General features: G+C 44.3%; 1 protein-coding gene across 2 annotated transcripts in view; it reads right to left on the reverse strand.

The window, feature by feature from the left end:
• The window catches only part of LOC147456626 (mediator of RNA polymerase II transcription subunit), a 62,211-nt gene extending 45,315 nt beyond the window's left edge, over nucleotides 1-16,896 (reverse strand). The window contains exon 1 of one of the 2 annotated variants that reach the window (XM_086515057.1): nucleotides 16,354-16,896. In XM_086515057.1, coding sequence (XP_086371183.1) covers nucleotides 16,354-16,764 — 411 coding nt within the window. In that variant the 5' untranslated portion in view covers nucleotides 16,765-16,896. The remainder of the gene's footprint in view (nucleotides 1-16,353) is intronic. The other variant, XM_086515055.1, reaches the window with a different exon arrangement.
• Between the last annotated feature and the right edge of the window lie 863 nt (nucleotides 16,897-17,759).

Consider the following 17,759-nt stretch of genomic DNA (forward strand, 5'->3'; position numbering starts at 1 on the left):
ACTGTCCGCCACGTCATCACTTTGTGACATACCCCCCTCTTGAAAGCATTGTAATCGACCGCGATTACGCCTGCAAAACCGACAAAAGCCATAAACCGTCTTAGCAGACACTGACTGTTAGTACCTACGTACTAGGAACGCACATCTAGCACATGTACAAAATCGACAGTCACATCACACGACATCACAGGACATCACCAGACATCACAGGACATCACATGACATTCAACATTCATTCGGATCTTAGACCATGATTTATCGGCAATGTAGCTAGCAATCACATCTAGGTCCAATCAGGACCTCATCGATGTCCGATTGACTAACCCCTATTGCAACCATGTCTATTCGAGATCAATCAGACCAAAATGCTGCAGTCATTTCGGCTATCAGTTCCTGCACTCACAAGAAGTCAAGAACCAATCAGTATCATAATCAGGAATTCCATTTCATAAAGTCATCCAGCAGAATACTGTCAGCTCTCAGTATCCCTAAAGCTCAAAGAGACATCAGTGACTTTAGTATCAAAATCAAGGCATCTGTTGACAAAGGAGTGGAGTGACTCCCCTCTTGTGCATCCCACTGCACCAGATCTTCGGCCAAGCTGAGTTCTGGGTTCCGTTTGGAGTAGACTATGCTAAACCAAAACATCGAGGTAAAGTTTCACAATCCGAGGAGTATCTGCTAGGTCCTCCTCCTCCATCCACTTCGCATCAAATGCAGGAAAGTTCTTGAACTTAACCAAGAACCGCCTTCGGACTTTACCCTTATTCTTCGTATCATTATGTGCCAAAATCTGTTCAGGAGCAAGGATCTCCTCGTTTTCTTCCACTTCGGGTTGCTCATCAGGCTCCCCATCATCAGGCACATCACCCTTAACAGGTTTCAAGAGACTCACATGCAATGCATTATGAATCCTCCAAGTATCTGGCAGTTCCAATCGGAAGGAGACATCATTTATCTTGTCAGTAATCTGGAAAGGTCCGTAGTATCACATACTAAGCTTTGGAAAAAGCCTCTCCTTTCCCTTTTTCTTTCTTAGGCGTGCCTTCTCAAAAGTAAGAGCACCCAATCATCCTCCTCCAGTTTCCAGTCGCGACGATGGCGATCCGCTGCCTTTTTCTGTCGTTCTTGAGACTCCTGCAAAGTCTCGCGAACCTTGGCAAAAGCCGTATCCAAATCTCGCGAATATTCATCCGCTTCAAATTTCTAATCTTTCGTGCTCAGGAAGGATGGAACCTTCGCAGCAGTTTCAACAATCTCTCATGGCGTCTTCCCCGTCGAAGAGTGTATCGTGTTATTGTAGGCAAATTCCACCAGAGGTAAATATCTTTCCCATTGAGTCTTCTGATCTGAGATATAAGACTTCAATAAATCTAGAACCACTGAATTGGCAATCTCGGATTGCCCATCAGTCTGCGGGTGGAACGATGACGAGAACTGTAACCGCGTCCCAATGTTCTCCCAAATTGCCTTCCAAAACAAACTCATAAATCTGGGGTCTCTGTCGGAGACAATCGTCTCAGGCGTGCCATGTAATCGGAAAATCATCGTGATCATTCTGTATTCTCGGGATATAAAAAAAAATGAAATCCATTTCAATATTTTCCCAGGGGCGGGTGGGTGGGTATGGGTAAAGGCTGTAACAATCCCTGTGCTTTATGCCTGTCAAACTTGACCTTCTAGCATACCAAGCAACTGCGCACAAACTCTTCCACATCCTTCTTCAGTCTCCGCCAAAAGAAATCTCTCTCTACCCCTTTCATGGTGGTAGCAATGCTGCGGTGACCCGTAAAAGGTGGACAGTGGCAATCAGTCATAACCTTTTCCCTCAACGGCTGTGTAACGCACAACATAGTCTTTTTCATCAAGTAGCCTTCCCGAAGGGAGTATCCAGCTACTGTCTCCCCATCCCGTATCCGTGTGAAAATATCTGCAAAATCTGTATCTGTGGCACACTGATCGACCATATCCTCGAAGCTCCTATGATGTATCGCGGAAATAGCCAGAACCAACGGTTTCCGAGACAAAGCATCTGCCACCACATTCTTCTGTCCCTGCACATGGACAATCTGGAAGTGGAACTGTGACAAGATGTTCACCCACCGCGTCTGCTTTTCCGAAAGCTGCTTCTGTGACAAGAAGTAGCGCAAACTCTGATGGTCTGTAAAGACAGTAAAATCCGCTCCGAGTAGGTAATGCCGCCACTGAGTAAGAGCATGGATAACCGCCAAAAGCTCTTTCTCATAAATCTGTGCTGTCATCTCCGGCCTAGAGAACAAACGGCTCTCGTAAGCTATGACATGGCCTTCTTGCATCAAGACCGCACCCAGACTACGACCACAAGCATCACAATATACTTCGAATGACTTCTGCAAGTCCGGCAAAGTCAAAATAGGTCCCGTAGTCAATTTCTCTTTCAATGTCTGAAAGGCAGTCACCTCTGTGGGTCCCCACGAAAAAGGTACTCCTTTCTGTGTCAAGATATGCAAAGGGGAAGCAACCTCTGCAAACTTTCGTATGAACCGCCTGTAGTATGAACATAGTCCCAAGAAGCTTCTAACTTCATGGACATTCCTCAAATCGGGCCAATCACGGATAGTCTCTATCTTGGCCGGGTCCATTTGCACTCCTGTTGTGTTGCTGACACAATGTGTCACAAAAAGTGTATCCATGGTAGGAAAAAAAATTCACTTTTCTTTGCATTAATCACTAGCGTGTGATCTCGTAATGCCTAAAAGACTTGAAGCAGATGATCTCTGTGTTCTGCCTCATTCTTCGAGAAAACAATGATGTCGTCAAAGAAAGTGTCAACAAATAGCTTGTACTCTCGAAAAATCCTGTCCATCATCCGGTTAAATGTCGCAGGAGCATTGGTTAAGCCAAAAGGCATCACCAAAAACTCAAATAAACCAAAAGTCGTCCGAAAAGCTGTCTTGTAGACATCTCCTGGCGCTATCCTGATCTGATGATATCCACTCTTCAAGTCAATCCTGCTAAAGCACGAGGATCCCTGTAACCTGTCGAGTATATCATCGATCCTAGGAATCGGAAATCTGTTCTTGATGGTGATTTCGTTGAGAGTGCTATAATCGATGCACATTCTCCAAGATCTGTCTTTCTTCAAAATCAACAACACTGGAGAGCAATACGGTGAAGTACTAAGCTGGACAAGACCCTTTTCCAAGAGGTCTTTCACTGAGTTCATAATCTTTTCATTCTGTACTCGGCTCACACGATAAGGTGGCCGATTCGGTGGCGTGCTTCCAGATATCAGATCAATGGTATGATCTTCAGGCCCTCTCAAAAGCAATCGGCATGAGCGTGGAGGAAAAAAAAAATCTTGGCGTTCTTTTCTTCAGGTCAAAACATATTCAACTTTTATCCATCGTTCAGTTCTCCCAAAAGAATGAGTAAGAAAACTGAAGTTCATCAAGTACAATCTCTAAGCCCTTCATTTATCAAAGTCGCTTTCTCGGCCCGGTAGTCAACCACGGCGTAGTTCTTGTGGTACCAAGGGATCCCGAGTAGAACGTCACTCACGTGCCCTGAACACCCCTGTCATTGCAAACGAAGTTTGCCAATGCTCGGTGTAATGGCAACATCCCATCCGGGTGCCAGTCGAACTACCTCCGCCAGTGGCGTCAGTCTGTCGGGCGCAGTTCCAAATCGAGCCGCCAATTCCAAGTGAAAAGAAGTTGGCCTTGGCTCCTTCAAAAGAGCTTCTTGATCCTTCACTTTGCCCCAAAAAAAAACGGCAAAGTTTGTACTTTCATTCATTTGATTCGGTGCAAGTCCCACGCCATGTGGTACCAGTCTGCTTTTCTATCTGCCTTTTCTGCCACATTCCTCAGCTGCTCTCGAACTCTCAGACCTGTCGTCGTCTTTATCATTCTGTTCTTTCTGTGCCTTATCAGGGCACTTTGCGGAAATATGTCCATGTTTCCCGCATCCAAAGCACTTCCCCTCTCTGATGAAGCGAGCTCTCTCCTCAGGAGTAAGCTTGGGTCGTGCATCCTTTTTTTTTTCTCTGGGTTGCTCTTTTTCATTCTACTTTCATTCCCAGAAGTCTGTTTGGCTCGTTGTGTCATGGCCTCATCTGTGGGGTAAGTCAGACTGCCAGAGTGAATGGCAAAGCCCCGCTTCGCATGACTCATCAACTCCTGAATAGAAGCTGACTTCTGTTCCAAGCAGTGATCTCGGATCTCTGTAGGTAGACCCAAGGTAAACCGCTCAATTTGTTCTCTGAACGAGATCTTCTTGAATGAAGAGGCGGGTAGAAAAGAGCTCCAGAATCTTTCACAATAAGAATTCACTGTATTGCTCTTGGTCATCCGGAGATGGTTCCAAGCAGCTCGTATATCTCGCTCAAACTCTTGAGTCAACCAAGAAGAAATAAAAAGCCTCTTGAATTTCAGCCATGTAACTGGCACAGTCTTGCTTAATAGAAGCGTGGACCACCAAGTAGGAGCATTCCCCTCAGAGTAAGAGGCAGCTCTCCGAATCTTGGAGTGCTCTGAATAGCGTCCTCCCGCGAAAGCGATGTCAAACTGCTGTATAAGAGACAAAGCCTTCGAAGCATCTGAGTATCCTGAAAAGTATCAAACTTGATCAAGTGGCCACCTTCCTTAAACTCTCGGACTTTCTTGCTGTTATCTTCGAGAAAGTCATACTGGTTGGCTTTGTAAAAATTCTTCTTGTTCGCATAAAACTTTCCGTCATCGGAATCTGAGCTGTCTGTAGACGAGTCCTCAGTAGAACTGTCAGTCTCTGGGCGAGATGTAGCCTTCTTTGCCTTTTTCTTGCCTGTTCCAAAGCTTTGTGTCTTGCTTCGCTTTTTGCTTTTTTTTCTATCTTCTTCGCTCTAATCCGAGGAGCTAGAAGAACTGTCAGAAGAAGAAGAAGAAGAACTGGGTACTCCTTCAAATCGAACACGCTTCTTCCGTTTCTTTGCTTTGTCGAATGTCGACTGACGACCCAAATATCCCGGGAAGTCAGTACCTTTGTTCTGCTTTTTGCCGTGCTTTTTGCCTTTCTTTTGCACGTCGAAAAGCTGAGCAATCCGTGCATTAACCACGTTGTCCAGTTCCTTCTCCGTATATTTCTTGGAGGTAGAAGGTTTCTTGAGAGCGGGTTTCGGGAGTGGTGTTGTGGTTCTCTGCCACTCCATCTGTACCTCTTTCAAAGAGGTCTGGTTCATATATTTTACCATCTTCGGGTCCTTGGCAAAATTGAGCATCATCTTTGTTGCATCGCCAATCAATTGACGACGCTCCATCTCTGTTTGCTCCGCCTAAGTAGGCTGAGGCGGGCCATACTCTCTGTCTGAATCTTCGTTGTGATCCCAGCCCGCATCTCCAGATGCAGAGGGAGTCGACTGATCATTGCCTGAAGCCATAGGTGCCGCGGAAAAAAAAATTCGGGGATCGTATTTCCCGTAGAAGAGAAATCGGCCGTGCTCTGATACCACTGTAACAAACTTGGACACTCCAAGTCAAGAATCAACCGCGACAGCACCAAATAACCACTTCAAAACAATTCACAGATCACAATAGATTTGCACTGGCCCGGCGGAGTTCCGTGCCTAGAGATATTGGCCCCAAAGACTGGCGCCCCTTTCGGTATTTCTTTTTGTATTAATCAATCATCAAAGTACAAGAGAGCGGTTAGGGTTTCACTCTCAGACTCTACGTCCAGATGCTCTCAGAAGTGAGGCCCTCACCACTAATTTAAAGGTTACAAGGGATGCCCAAAAGCAGAGCCCCAAAAGCTTTTAAAATCAAAAGCATCAGTTCTCTCTCTCTCTTAGAGAGTCTTTTCTTTTTTTTTTTTATAAAAAAAAAGCAAAAGCAAAATTCGCGTCGCTCATCATTTTCAAAATAATAATAATAATAATAATAATAATAATCCGCCTCCGCGATTTCCGAAATTTAGGGTTTTTGGCAAAAATTAGGGTTTGCAGGAATTTTAGGGTTTCTGGCAGAAATTAGGGTTTCTGCTATCCGCCACGTCATCACTTTGTGACACTCTGCTTGTCGGGCGTAATTCCAAATCGAGCCGCCAATTCCAAGTGAAAAGAAGTTGGCCTTGGCTCCTTCAAAAGAGCTTCCTGATCCTTCACTTTGCCCTAAAAGCGGTAAAGTTTGTACTTTCATTCATTTGATTCGGATCAGGTCCCACGCCATGTGGTATCAGTTCTGCTTTTTATCTGCCTTTTTTGCCACGTCTCTCAGCTGCTTTAGAACTTTCTGGCCTTTCTTCATCTTGTTCATTCGGTGCCTTGTTAGGGCACTTCGCGGAGATATGTCCACGTTCCCCACATCCAAAGCACTTCCCCTCCCTAGTGAAGCTCTCTCCTCGTACTCTTGCGTCAACCAAGAAGAAATAAAAAGCTTCTTAAATTTCAGCCATTTAACTGGCGCAGTCTTGTTTAAAAGAAGCGTGGACCACCAAGTTCAAGCATTCCCTCTAAAATAAGAGGTAGCTCTCCGAATCTTGGAGTGATCTGTGTAGCGGCCTCCCGTGAAAGCGATGTCAAACTGCTGTATAAAAGACAAAGCCTTCGAAGCATCTTTGTATCCTGAAAAATTGCCAAATTGGATCGACTGTCCACCTTCCTTAAACTCTCGAACTTTCTTGCTTTTATCTTCCAGAAAGTCATCTGGTTGGCTTCATAAAAATTCTTCTTGTTCGCATAAAATTTTCTGTCATCGGAGTCTGAACTGTTTGTAGACGAGTTCTCTCTAGAACTGTCACTCACTGGGCGAGATTTAGACTTCTTTGCCTTTTTCTTGCCCTTTCCGAAGCGTTGTTTCTTGCTTCGCTTTTTGCCTTTTCTATCTTCTTCGCTCGAATCTGAAGAGCTAGAAGAACTGTCAGAAGAAGAAGAAGAAGAAGAACTGGGTACTTCTTCAAATCGAACACACTTCTTCTGTTTCTTTGCTTTGTCAAATGTCGACTCACGACCCAAATAACCTGGGAAGTCAGTGCCTTTCTTTTGCTTTTTGCTGTGCTTTTTAGCTTTATTCTGCGCGTCAAAAAGCTGAGCAATCCGTGCATTAACCACCTCTTCTAATTCCTTCTCTGAATATTGCTTGTGCGCAGAAGGTTTCTTGAGAGCGGGTTTCGGGGGTGGTGGTGTGGTTTTCTGCCACTGCTCGTGCACTTCCTAAAAAGAAGTCTCGCTCATATATTTTGCCAATTTCGGGTCCTTCGCAAAACTGAGCATCATCTTTGTTGCATCGCCGATCAATTGACGACGCTTCATCTCTCGTTGCTCCGCCTGAGTAGGCCGAGGCAGGCCATACTCTCTGTCAGAATTGCCCGCATCTCCAGATGCAGAGGGAGTCGACTCATCCTTGCGTGAAGCCATAGGTGCCGCGGAAAAAAAAATTGGGGATCGGATTTCCTGAAGAAGAGAAATCGGTCGTGCTCTGATACCACTGTAACAGACTTGGACACTCCAAGTCAAGAATCAATCACGACAGCATCAAATAACCACTTCAAAACAGTTCACCGTTCACAATAGATTTGCACTGGCCCGGCGGAGTTCCGTACCTAGAGATATTGGCCCCAAAGACTGGCACCCCTTTCGGTATTTCTTTATGTATTGATCAATGTTCCAAGTACAAGAGAGCGGTTAGGGTTTCACTCTCAGACTCTGCATCCAGATGCTCTGCGGAGTGAGCCCAAACCGCTTATTTATTGTTTACAAGGGATGCCAAAAGCAGAGCCCCAAAAGCTTCAAATCCAAAAGCCTACAGAAAAGCAAAGGCTCCTTTCTCTCTCAAACACAGTTGAGTTTTTTTACAATAAAGCAAAGTCTTTTTCTCTATCACACAAACACAATTTGCGTAGCCAAAATCTGACGCAAAAAGTCTGAAAATCCGCCGTAAAATCCGGATTCTGCCATGTCATCATAACAGCGCATTTTACGGAATCAAATCCTGCTACTAGGGTTAGGGTTAGGGTTTATGGCAGATTTTAGGGTTAGGGTTAGAATTAGGGTTAGGGTTTTTTCAAATTTTAGGGTTTGCCGGTTTTAGGGTTAGGGTTTGCAGAATTAGGGTTTTCAACAGCTCGGCTCCCGGGCAGACACATCATCACTTTGTAACATGTAGTCTATCCTTTTTATGTACTAACAAGACAGGTGAACAATATGGAGAAGTACTAGGCCTTATTAGACCCTTCTTCAAACGTTTGTTAACCTGCTTGAGAATCTTCTCTTGCTGCATTAAACTGACTCTATAAGGGGGCTGATTTGGAGGAGAACTCTCCGGGATCAAATCGATTGTATGATCCTCGGGTCAAGAAGGTGGGAGGGGAGTTCATTTGGAAGTTCATCTGCAAAACAATTTTCAAAACTTTCTGGTAACTTAATTCTATTTTTCTCTAAAGAGGGAGAAAGTTGTGAGAAAGACACCTCTCTCTCTTGCAAAAATTAAGTACGTTGAAACACACTTTTTCATTACTTCCTTGATTGCAATGTGATTGGCGATGGGGATACGCCAATCACCTGCATCCGCAAGTACAATATATTGCTTTCCTTTATGATCAAAGGATAAATTTTTCTGAACATAGTCAGGAATGGGATGCATCTTGTAGTCCCAAGATGACATCACACCCTTCAAGTGAAGCTGGTAAGAAAGACTCTTGATCTTTGTAGTTGTCGACCTTTAAATTCAGCTTCCCTATGATTGGAGTAGAACTAGAGTTTTTCCCTTTGAAAGCAGATGCTGCTTGAATAGAAACTACAAAACGGTTGGGCTGTAAATTGAGATCTTCGGCTAACTTCGTAGAGATGAAGTTATCCGTACTGCCTGGATCAAACAGGATAAGGGCCCCCTGATTGTTGATGCTACCCCATGCTTTGAGAAGAGATCTTTCTTTGCCATCCTTGGTTGTATTCCCTTGTACATCTGGGATTGCATTGGAAGAAGGTGGTTGCGGGGTTTTGGTAGGGCAATCACCCTTCATATGTCCAATTTGTCCACACTTGAAGCATCTTCTTTTGCTGATGTAGGTTCTCAATTCAACAAGAGAGGTATTTCCCTTTCTTGGGACTGCATTGGAAGAAGGTGGTTGCGGGGTTTTGGTAGGGCAATCACCCTTCATATGTCCAATTTGTCCACACTTGAAGCATCTTCTTTTGCTGATGTAGGTTCTCAATTCAACAAGAGAGGTATTTCCCTTTCTTGGGCTGATTTGGCTTTGCTTCTGCATCGGAGGCGGTTATTTTCTTCTTTTGAGAAGAATAAGTGGAAGGAGGTTTTTCATGGAGAGCCTTTTGCTTGGCATGATAGGTGCTTTGCTCCATCTTCCTTGGAGTACCATTGTCATGTATAGTATATACCATTAGCTATGCGAGCTGATTCCATAAGTATCTGCAAGTTACCTCGAGAGTAGAGCTTCATAGCCTTTTGTAAGGCTTCATGCAATCCTGCTTCAAACTTCCGCATCTTCTCCGAATCTTCAATCTTCTTGAATGGGGTGACTTTCAAGAGAACGTCCCAAAACCCATCCACATAGCGTGGAGCAGTTTCATTCTTTGACTGTGAGAGTCGATCCCATTCTTTCTTTACTTCTTCCTTATAGTCTGGAGGAAGGAATTGTGCATAGAACTCCTTGAAAGTAGTTCAATCTTGGGGCTTTCGTTTTTCTAGGATCATAATCAACCACCAACTATCTGCGGTGCCTTTCAGGTACATACTGACATGGCGAAGCTTAGACCTTTCCTTAGAGTTCCCTTCTACAAATGCAATTTCAAATTGACGGATGAAAGCCAAAGCTTTGTCATTATCCCACCGTCCGTTGTAGGTGTCAAATTTTACATCTTTGTCACCTGACTTGAATGTTTTCTGGTTGTGGTGCTTCTTCTTATGATGCTCCTTCCTTCTATACTTAGACTCCTTGTGGACAGGAGTCCTTTTCCTTGACTGCACTTCCTGTTGCGGCGGATCGTCAAGGAACATGTCCTCTGGAGCGACTATGTCATCCAGATCCTTCATGAAAGAAAACTGAGGAGAATCAAGAGGATCCTGCTCTTGAACCTTTGGATTAAACCCCACATGGCGTTCTGGAGGTTTCTTCTGTCTCTCGTGCATGCGGGAGGTTCCAATTAAAGGATCTTTCTTTGGTTCTTGCGTCTTTGGGTTCTGCGGGATTTCTCCCGACCCCATCGGCACTCTCCTTCCCTTTCTCAAGCGTATAGATAATCTTTTGAACTTCTGGGTGGGAGAGAGCTTTTTGCAATTCTACCACCTGTTGTTGAAGAATAGTAAACTCTATCTCACATCCTTCCATTTCTGCAGTCTGCCAAGAGTCGTCAATCCCTTAAGAAAGAGAGAGATGACTTTGCTCTAATACCGCTATCACAAAAATACAAAAGCGTAGACTAACTTTTTAATTGCCCCTCAAATACTCAAGAGAATTTGAGAGAGAGAAAGAGAAAGCTTGACACTTCATTGGGGACCAGAAGATGGGTTGGTCCCTTCCCATAAAGAGATTATCTTTATTACTAAGGGAGAATCTTTACAAGCACAGGAACAGGGCAAAAGCCCATCCTCTATTCTTTCTTTGTTCCTTTTCTGCTTCTGACTGAGAGAGTGAGAAAACTACTCTCTCACTATTGAGAGGATTTTCCCTTGCTGTGAGATTTTGGGAAGCTCTCGTAAGCGAGAGTCTATCTTCCACAAAACTCCACGAAAGCTCTCAAAAATGAGAGTCTACCTTCCGCTAACTGTGTCCCTTTATGCATAATCATTCCTGCAATAAAAACAAGGGAGAGAGAGAAACACGCAAAACGCACACACACATGCTTGCTGTAATTTTCTGCACATAACCTGAAAATGTTACCTGAGCACGTTACAATGCCAAAATAGAGACCTTTTTCCCGATGGAATCTCACCAAACTTTGTGTACGCGTAGTGTAGGTAGAGAAGAACTAAACTCTATTAGTACTTTGCTGAGCTTCAACCTAACAGAGGTGATTAGGGGCTGAAAACAAAGAATTTGCAGCAGTTAGGCGTGAGTTTGCCAATTTCCGATCCTTCGCAAAACTGAGCATCATCTTTGTTGCATCGCCGATCAATTGACGACGCTTCATCTCTCTTTGCTCCGCCTGAGTAGGCCGAGGTGGGCCATACTCTCTGCCGGAATCTTCGTTGTGATCCCTGCCCGCATCTCCGGATGCAGAGGGAGTCGACTAATCCTTGCGTGAAGCCATACGTGCCACGGGAAAATAAAATTGGGGATCAGATTTCCCGTAGAAGAGAAATCGGTCGTGCTTTGATACCACTGTAATAGACTTGGACACTCCAAGTCAAGAATCAATCACGACAACGCCAAATAACCACTTCAAAACAGCTCACAGTTCACAATAGATTTGCACTGGCCCAGCGGAGTTCCGTACCTAGAGATATTGGCCCCAAAGACTAGCGCCCCTTTCGGTATTTCTTTATGTATTAATCAATGTTCAAAGTACAAGAGAGCGGTTAGGGTTTCACTCTCAGACTCTGCGTCCAGATGCTCTGCAGATTGTGTGCCCAAACCGCTTATTTAAAGTTTACAAGGGTTGCCAAAAGCAGAGCCCCAAAAGCTTAATCAAAAAGCCTAAAAGCAAGACTCCTTTTTCTCTTTATCAAACTCACTTGAGTTTTTAAAAATAAAGCAAACTCTTTCTCTCTCTTCTCAAATTGCGTAGGAAAAACAATTGACGCAAAAGCAACTGCCGGCGCAATTTTTGGATTTTCAGCCTGCTGCTAGGGTTAGGGTTAGGGTTTAGGAAAGTTTTTAGGGTTAGGGTTAGGGTTAGGGTTAGGGTTTCTAGTAGATTTTAGGGTTTGCAAGTTTTAGGGTTAGGGTTTGTAGAATTAGGGTTTTCAGCAGCTCAGCTCCCTGGCAAACAAGCCATCACTTTGTGACACGGGGTCGTGCATCCTTCTTTTTCTGAATCTTCCTTCTTCTGTTATCATTTGTTAAATTTTGTCCGGTCCTTGGTGTCGAAACTTGATCAGTGGGGTAAGTCAAGTTACCCGAATGCATAGCAAATCCCCGCTTAGCATGTCCAATCAATTGTTGTATGGACTCGGACTTCTGCTCAAGGCAGTAATCTCGGATCTCTTTGGGAATCCATAGAAAAAGCGCTCAATTTGCTGCTTTAAAGTGACCTTGAAAGCAGAGGCCGGTAGAAAAGCATCCCCAAATCTCTCACAATAAGCATCCAAAGTGTCAGCCTTGGTCATCCGAAGATGGTTCCAAGCAGTCATCACATCTCATTCATACTGCTGAGTCGGCCAAGAAAATAAAGATCCATTTGAATTTTAACCACTTGCTAGGGGCTTCTTTCCGTAAAAGAAGAGTGGACCACCACGTTCGGGCATTTCCTTTTGAAAATGATGCTACCCTCCTCATTTTAGAGCGCTCTGAGTAGCACCCTCCAGAGAATGCTATGTCAAACTGCTGAATAAAGGCTAAAGCCTTCGGAGAATCTCGGAATCCTAAAAAGGATTTAGATTTTATTGACTGTCCACCTTCCTTAAATTCCTTGGTCTTTTTGCTCTTGTCCTCGAGAAATCATATTGATTGGCTCTGCAAAAGTGTTTCTTCTCTGAATAGAACATGTGGTCATCAAAGTCCGAACTCTCAGAGGAGAATGAATCCTCATTAGAACTATCAGAAACAGGTCGAGATCTGCTCTTCTTTGCCTTCTTCTCGTTCTTTCCAGAACTTTAACTCTTTCTGCGTCTCTTGCCCTTTCTGTCCTCTCACTCGAATCGGAAGAGGAAGAGCTATCCAAACTGTCAAAAGAGGATGAACTGGACAGTTCTTCGAAGCATATATGCTTCTTCTGTTTTCTTGCACTTGCAAAAGAAGATTGACGGCCCAAATAACCGGGGTAGTCAATCCCCTTGTTGCGTTTCTTCGATTGTTTCTTTGCCCCCAACAGTTGGTTGACTCACTTTCGACGATGTCATCAAGTTCTTCCTAAACATCCTTGGAGTAGGAGATTTCTTGAGAGCCAATTTGATTGGTAAGTCAATGGATTTCTACCAATGTATACGCACTTCGTCAACCTGTTGTAACTTGCATCTCCATTAGTTGATTACGCGTAGGCCAAGGTGGTCCGTATTCGAGGTCTGCTAATCCATTCGAATTTTTCGTGCTGCCTCCCGTTCCCAAAGTGGCGAAGTCATTGTGTGATTCTTCCCAGAATCCATATGTGTCGCAGAAAAAGGGATCGGATTTCCCGGTAGAAGAAAAATCAACTGAGCTCTGATACCACTGTAACAAACTTGGACACCCCAAGTCTAAAATCTAACATGACACACGAGAGAGAATAACTTTAAAATACTTCACATTTAATTCACAATTCAATTGAGTCGACACGGCCCGGCGTAGTTCCAATGTTCCATGCCCAGAGAGATTGGCCCCAAAGACTGGCACCCCTTTCGGTATTTCTTTTTGCATTAATGCTTGAGCAAAGTACAGTTGCCCTTGGGACTCCTCTGCTCACCGGCTCGTCAGCACACAATGAGCCAGAGAGAGCCCAAGGGACTTTTTTAAAGGCCATTGGCCATGGGAAAAGCAAAGCATGCAAAGCTCCCAAAATCAAAAGCAATGGGCTCTCCAAAAGCAACCAGTGCATAAAGTGGAATTTCGTACGACATGCCACGTCACCAACATCGCGCTTTGCGAAAATCCGTACGGTCAACCACGTCAACAGTGTCAACACGATATCCAAAAATCCGTACAACCAGCCGCTCACCCCCTTTTAATTATCCTAGTGTCCCCAGGGCCCTGTCGGTAGGTTGTCCATAAGTTCGGACACTTATTAGCATGCCACATCATCAGTTTGTGACGGGACAGGAAGAACACATGGTTTCTATGAAGGAATTACCGAGTTTAAAGGATACCACTCATTATATTCCACTTGAAACCAAAATGAACCGCCTATAGTAAGAGCACAGGCCCAAAAAGCTTCGAACTTCATTAACATTCTTCAAGTCAAGCCAATCACGGATAGTCTCAATTTTGGTCGGATCCATCTGTACTCTTGTTGCTACGACGATGTGTCCCAAGAAGTGTTCTCCGGCAAGAAATACTCGCTCTTTTTGGCATTCTTGATCAAAGGGTCAAGCAGTCTCAAAAGGCTTCTTACCCAGAGTATTCGATAAATGGAAGCATTGACTTGAGTCAAGCAATGCTTGGAAATCAGTATGCTCGTTGAAGAGTCGTTTTCTCGATTTCATGATCGAGGATATTGCTGAGGACAGCAATTACGAATAAGGGGGAAGGTGTTATGTCCTGAGACATCAAGATGGGCACCTACAATATGGCCAGTCTGTGTGAACCGACCCTGCGTGTGAACGCACCCTTAGTTAAAGGGAGGTTAAGAAAGGCAGTTACGTCCTATAAATAGGACTGAGGTCTCATTCATGAGACAACTTGTGTGATCACTACACTTGGACTCTAGACCCTTGACAGCCCTATCGCACACCCATTCAATGTAGGCTCGGTGATATGGGACACCGGCCCTTATGGTAGAGGCTAGCCCGTTGACTGTGTGACATAAAAACGCGTTTCGGCCCTCTGAAACCCAGAAACAACGAAACGGCGAAACGGGCGAAACGTTCCGATGAAACGACCGAAACGAGTTGACCTTTTTTTTTTGGCCCCCTTTTGACCAGTTGACCTTAAACGACCCATTTGGGGATTTTTATAGCCAGGCCACTTCACAAAATCGATACCTTATTTACTCGTGACTCAAGTCTCATATCCAAATTTTGGTATTTCACATGTTTTGACAGGTAAATTTATATGTATATTCAATGTATAATTATAGGTACATAAACGTAAGACGAAACATGTGTTTCGCTTTCTTTGAGCCCCGAAACGAAACGTTTTAGAAACCTCGAAACCCCAAAACGCACAAAACCCAGAAATGTTTCATGTCACACTGACTGCAGGCCTAGGAGGTGAGTCTAATGTCCGCTCTCTACGCTCGTTTATGTGTATGGTTTGTGTCATGTCATGTGTGCAGGAAGGATCCGGCAAGAGATTAATATTCACCACCCAACAAACCCCCATACAAGGTGAGTGCCGCCCAATAGGAGGAGATTATGAATCAGGTACATTAGCTATTGGAGAAAGGTCTAATGCAACCTAGCTCTTCGTCTTTTTGTTCCCAATTCTTCTTGTGGATCTTGGAGAATGTGCATTGATTACAAGGCACTAAACAAGATTACCATTAAGAATAGATTTCCTATTCCAAGGGTGATGATATTCTTAATAGGTTACAAGGATCTTATTGTTTTAGCAAGATTGTTTCTAAAGAGCGTCTAAGAGAGAAAGAGACTTGCATAAAAATCAAAAGCAAGACTCTCCGTGTGTGAGTTAAAACCATGAGTGAGCACTTCGAGAGAGAAAGAGAGAAAGGAGAGGAAACCTCTCTCGCAGCTTTTTGTCTTAGAGAGAGGCAACCAGGCCTACTCTTGAGAAAGGAAATCTACCAAGAAAGGGCAAGCTGATCTAGATAGAGAAAACAGTCATGTGTGAAATATCAAGTTGGGAGAGAAAATCGACATCTCTAGAGAGAGGAGAGAGAAAATATAGAGGGAAAGTCAATGCAAAACCAGATAAATCTTGCTCTTACTCAAAATTTGGCATGGACCACCTGCTAAAGAGAGAATATCTGAATAAGTTGAGTTCAAGACTTGCAGGATAGAGCTATGAGGTCTCTTGGGAGTGTTCCTACAGCATTAGAATTTCTCTTCTTCTTCTTCTTCTTCTTCTTCTTCTTCTTCTTCTTCTTCTTCTTAAGGCTCACACAACCACATGGATGTGTTTATCGGTTGCGTCTATTACCAAGATGCGAAAACACTATCCTATAACCCATCACATAATGCCCCCTAGAATTGTCCTTGATTGGGGTTATAAAAATCAAAGGAAAGCAAATAACATACACACATCAAGACATGTACATTGCCTGCTTAGAGGCAATCAATTGGCTTGTTTCATGAAAAAACAGTGCTTCTTCGAAAAGCAAAATCACTCTAGAGAGAGAATCAACTCACATCTAGAGAAAGAAATCATCCCTACACTAGAGAAGGGAGCAGCTCAAACAAAAATCGATTTAGAAAGAGACACGTTCAGTCAGTTTTCAGATTTCATTTCTCTAACCAACTTGCTCAAAATGTCAAGCAAGCAACAGCAGGTTAAAACAACCAAGAATCTCACAAATAGTTTTAAGGAGGTTAGCATCTGAAACAAGTGTTCATGGATTCCTTTTAAGATAAGCATTTTTCATTCATCCTAGCAACATCACCATATCATAAAAGGAAAATTTCTGAGTAAAACCTGAGGGGAGCTGAAAACACTTGCAATGACGGCCTTGAGGGATGTGGCAGACAAACGGAGCCGCAACCTGGCTTCATCAAGGGCACCCCACCCACCTTCCTGCTGAGAAGATCCTTCACCTCCTGCTTTAGATGCATCAATTCGAGATGCAGCCGTTTCTAAGGGGTCCCCCACAGCTGCCAAAGATGATCCTGATGACTGTGTGCCAGCCCCCAAAGACGAAGATGCAGGTGCGACTGCGGTTGCTGCTGATGATGTGCTCCACAGCGCAGCATTGCAGAGAACCTCGTTCATTGAAGCTAGAGTTTCGTGAGCTGCCTCGACTATCGCCTCTAACGCCCTCTGCCCCTCAATCGCAAGCTCCTGTAGGCTTTTAGAGGGCACTGCCACGATGGGCGGCCCCTCCTCCATCACCCAAAAACGTCAGGTTGCTCAGTCGCGGGCGGGAGGGTGTGGGGCGAGGGAAAGAAAAATATATCCCTTGCTTGTCTAAATCGATTTTGAGAATGCTGCCAGCAGAATTTTTCACGTGGAAGACAACGGAAAAAAAACAATGAATAAAACGCAAGCAAAATTGGAGGTAAATTCAGCACGACTCTCCTGTTGAAGGCGAAGATGCCTTTGAGGCTCTGCCTCGAGAACCCTCTCCCAAATCCGCTCCTCTGCCCGCTTGTTCTCCCCCAAGGCTTTGCATGCCCATAAACCCTCCAACCTCTAGCTTCGACAGCACCGCCAAGGCTACACAAGCAAACATGAAGAGCAAGAGAATATCACTTAAAGACTGTGCTGAGAAGAAGGATTTGTACCAAGGCAGTAGGATTCATATTGATATTCACGATAGTGAAAAGCACACATATTTGTAGTTCGCTCTCAGCACCAAGGCTACACAAGGATTCATTCTGATATGGTTACTTGAAAAGAACGCATACTTGGGGAACATGTTGGTTAGTATGTATGTCAAGTGTCGTGGCGCAACAAGTCTTTGGGAAGCTTTGTGTGCGAGATGTCATCTCTGAGGGCCAGGAAACTCTTGGGTTGTTTTCAGCAAATGCGAAGCGAGGGCCTCTCTCCATACGCAATCACATGCATTTTGAAGGCATGTGGCTTTAGTCAAGGGCTGCTCAAAAAAGATGTGCTTGGCAATGCCTTGGTTGACATGGTGCACTTCAGAGAGCACAAAAAGTGCTCAAAGAGCTTCCTGTCCAGAGTTTGGACTCTTGGAATGCACTGATTGCAGGATTAATCCCACAGGAGCAGGCCAAAAAGCTCTAATTTGTTTTCAACAGATGCAAAGTGAGGGCCTCTCTCTAGATGCAAGCATGCATCTTGAAGGCATGCGGCTCTAGTCAAAGGTTGATGTCATGCTTGACACTGCCTTGGTCAATATGTATGCCAAATGTGGTGTG

The sequence above is a fragment of the Adiantum capillus-veneris genome, chromosome 6 (assembly GCF_014529385.1).
Source record: "Adiantum capillus-veneris isolate H3 chromosome 6, ASM1452938v2, whole genome shotgun sequence".
In the NCBI taxonomy this organism is placed as follows: domain Eukaryota; kingdom Viridiplantae; phylum Streptophyta; class Polypodiopsida; order Polypodiales; family Pteridaceae; genus Adiantum; species Adiantum capillus-veneris.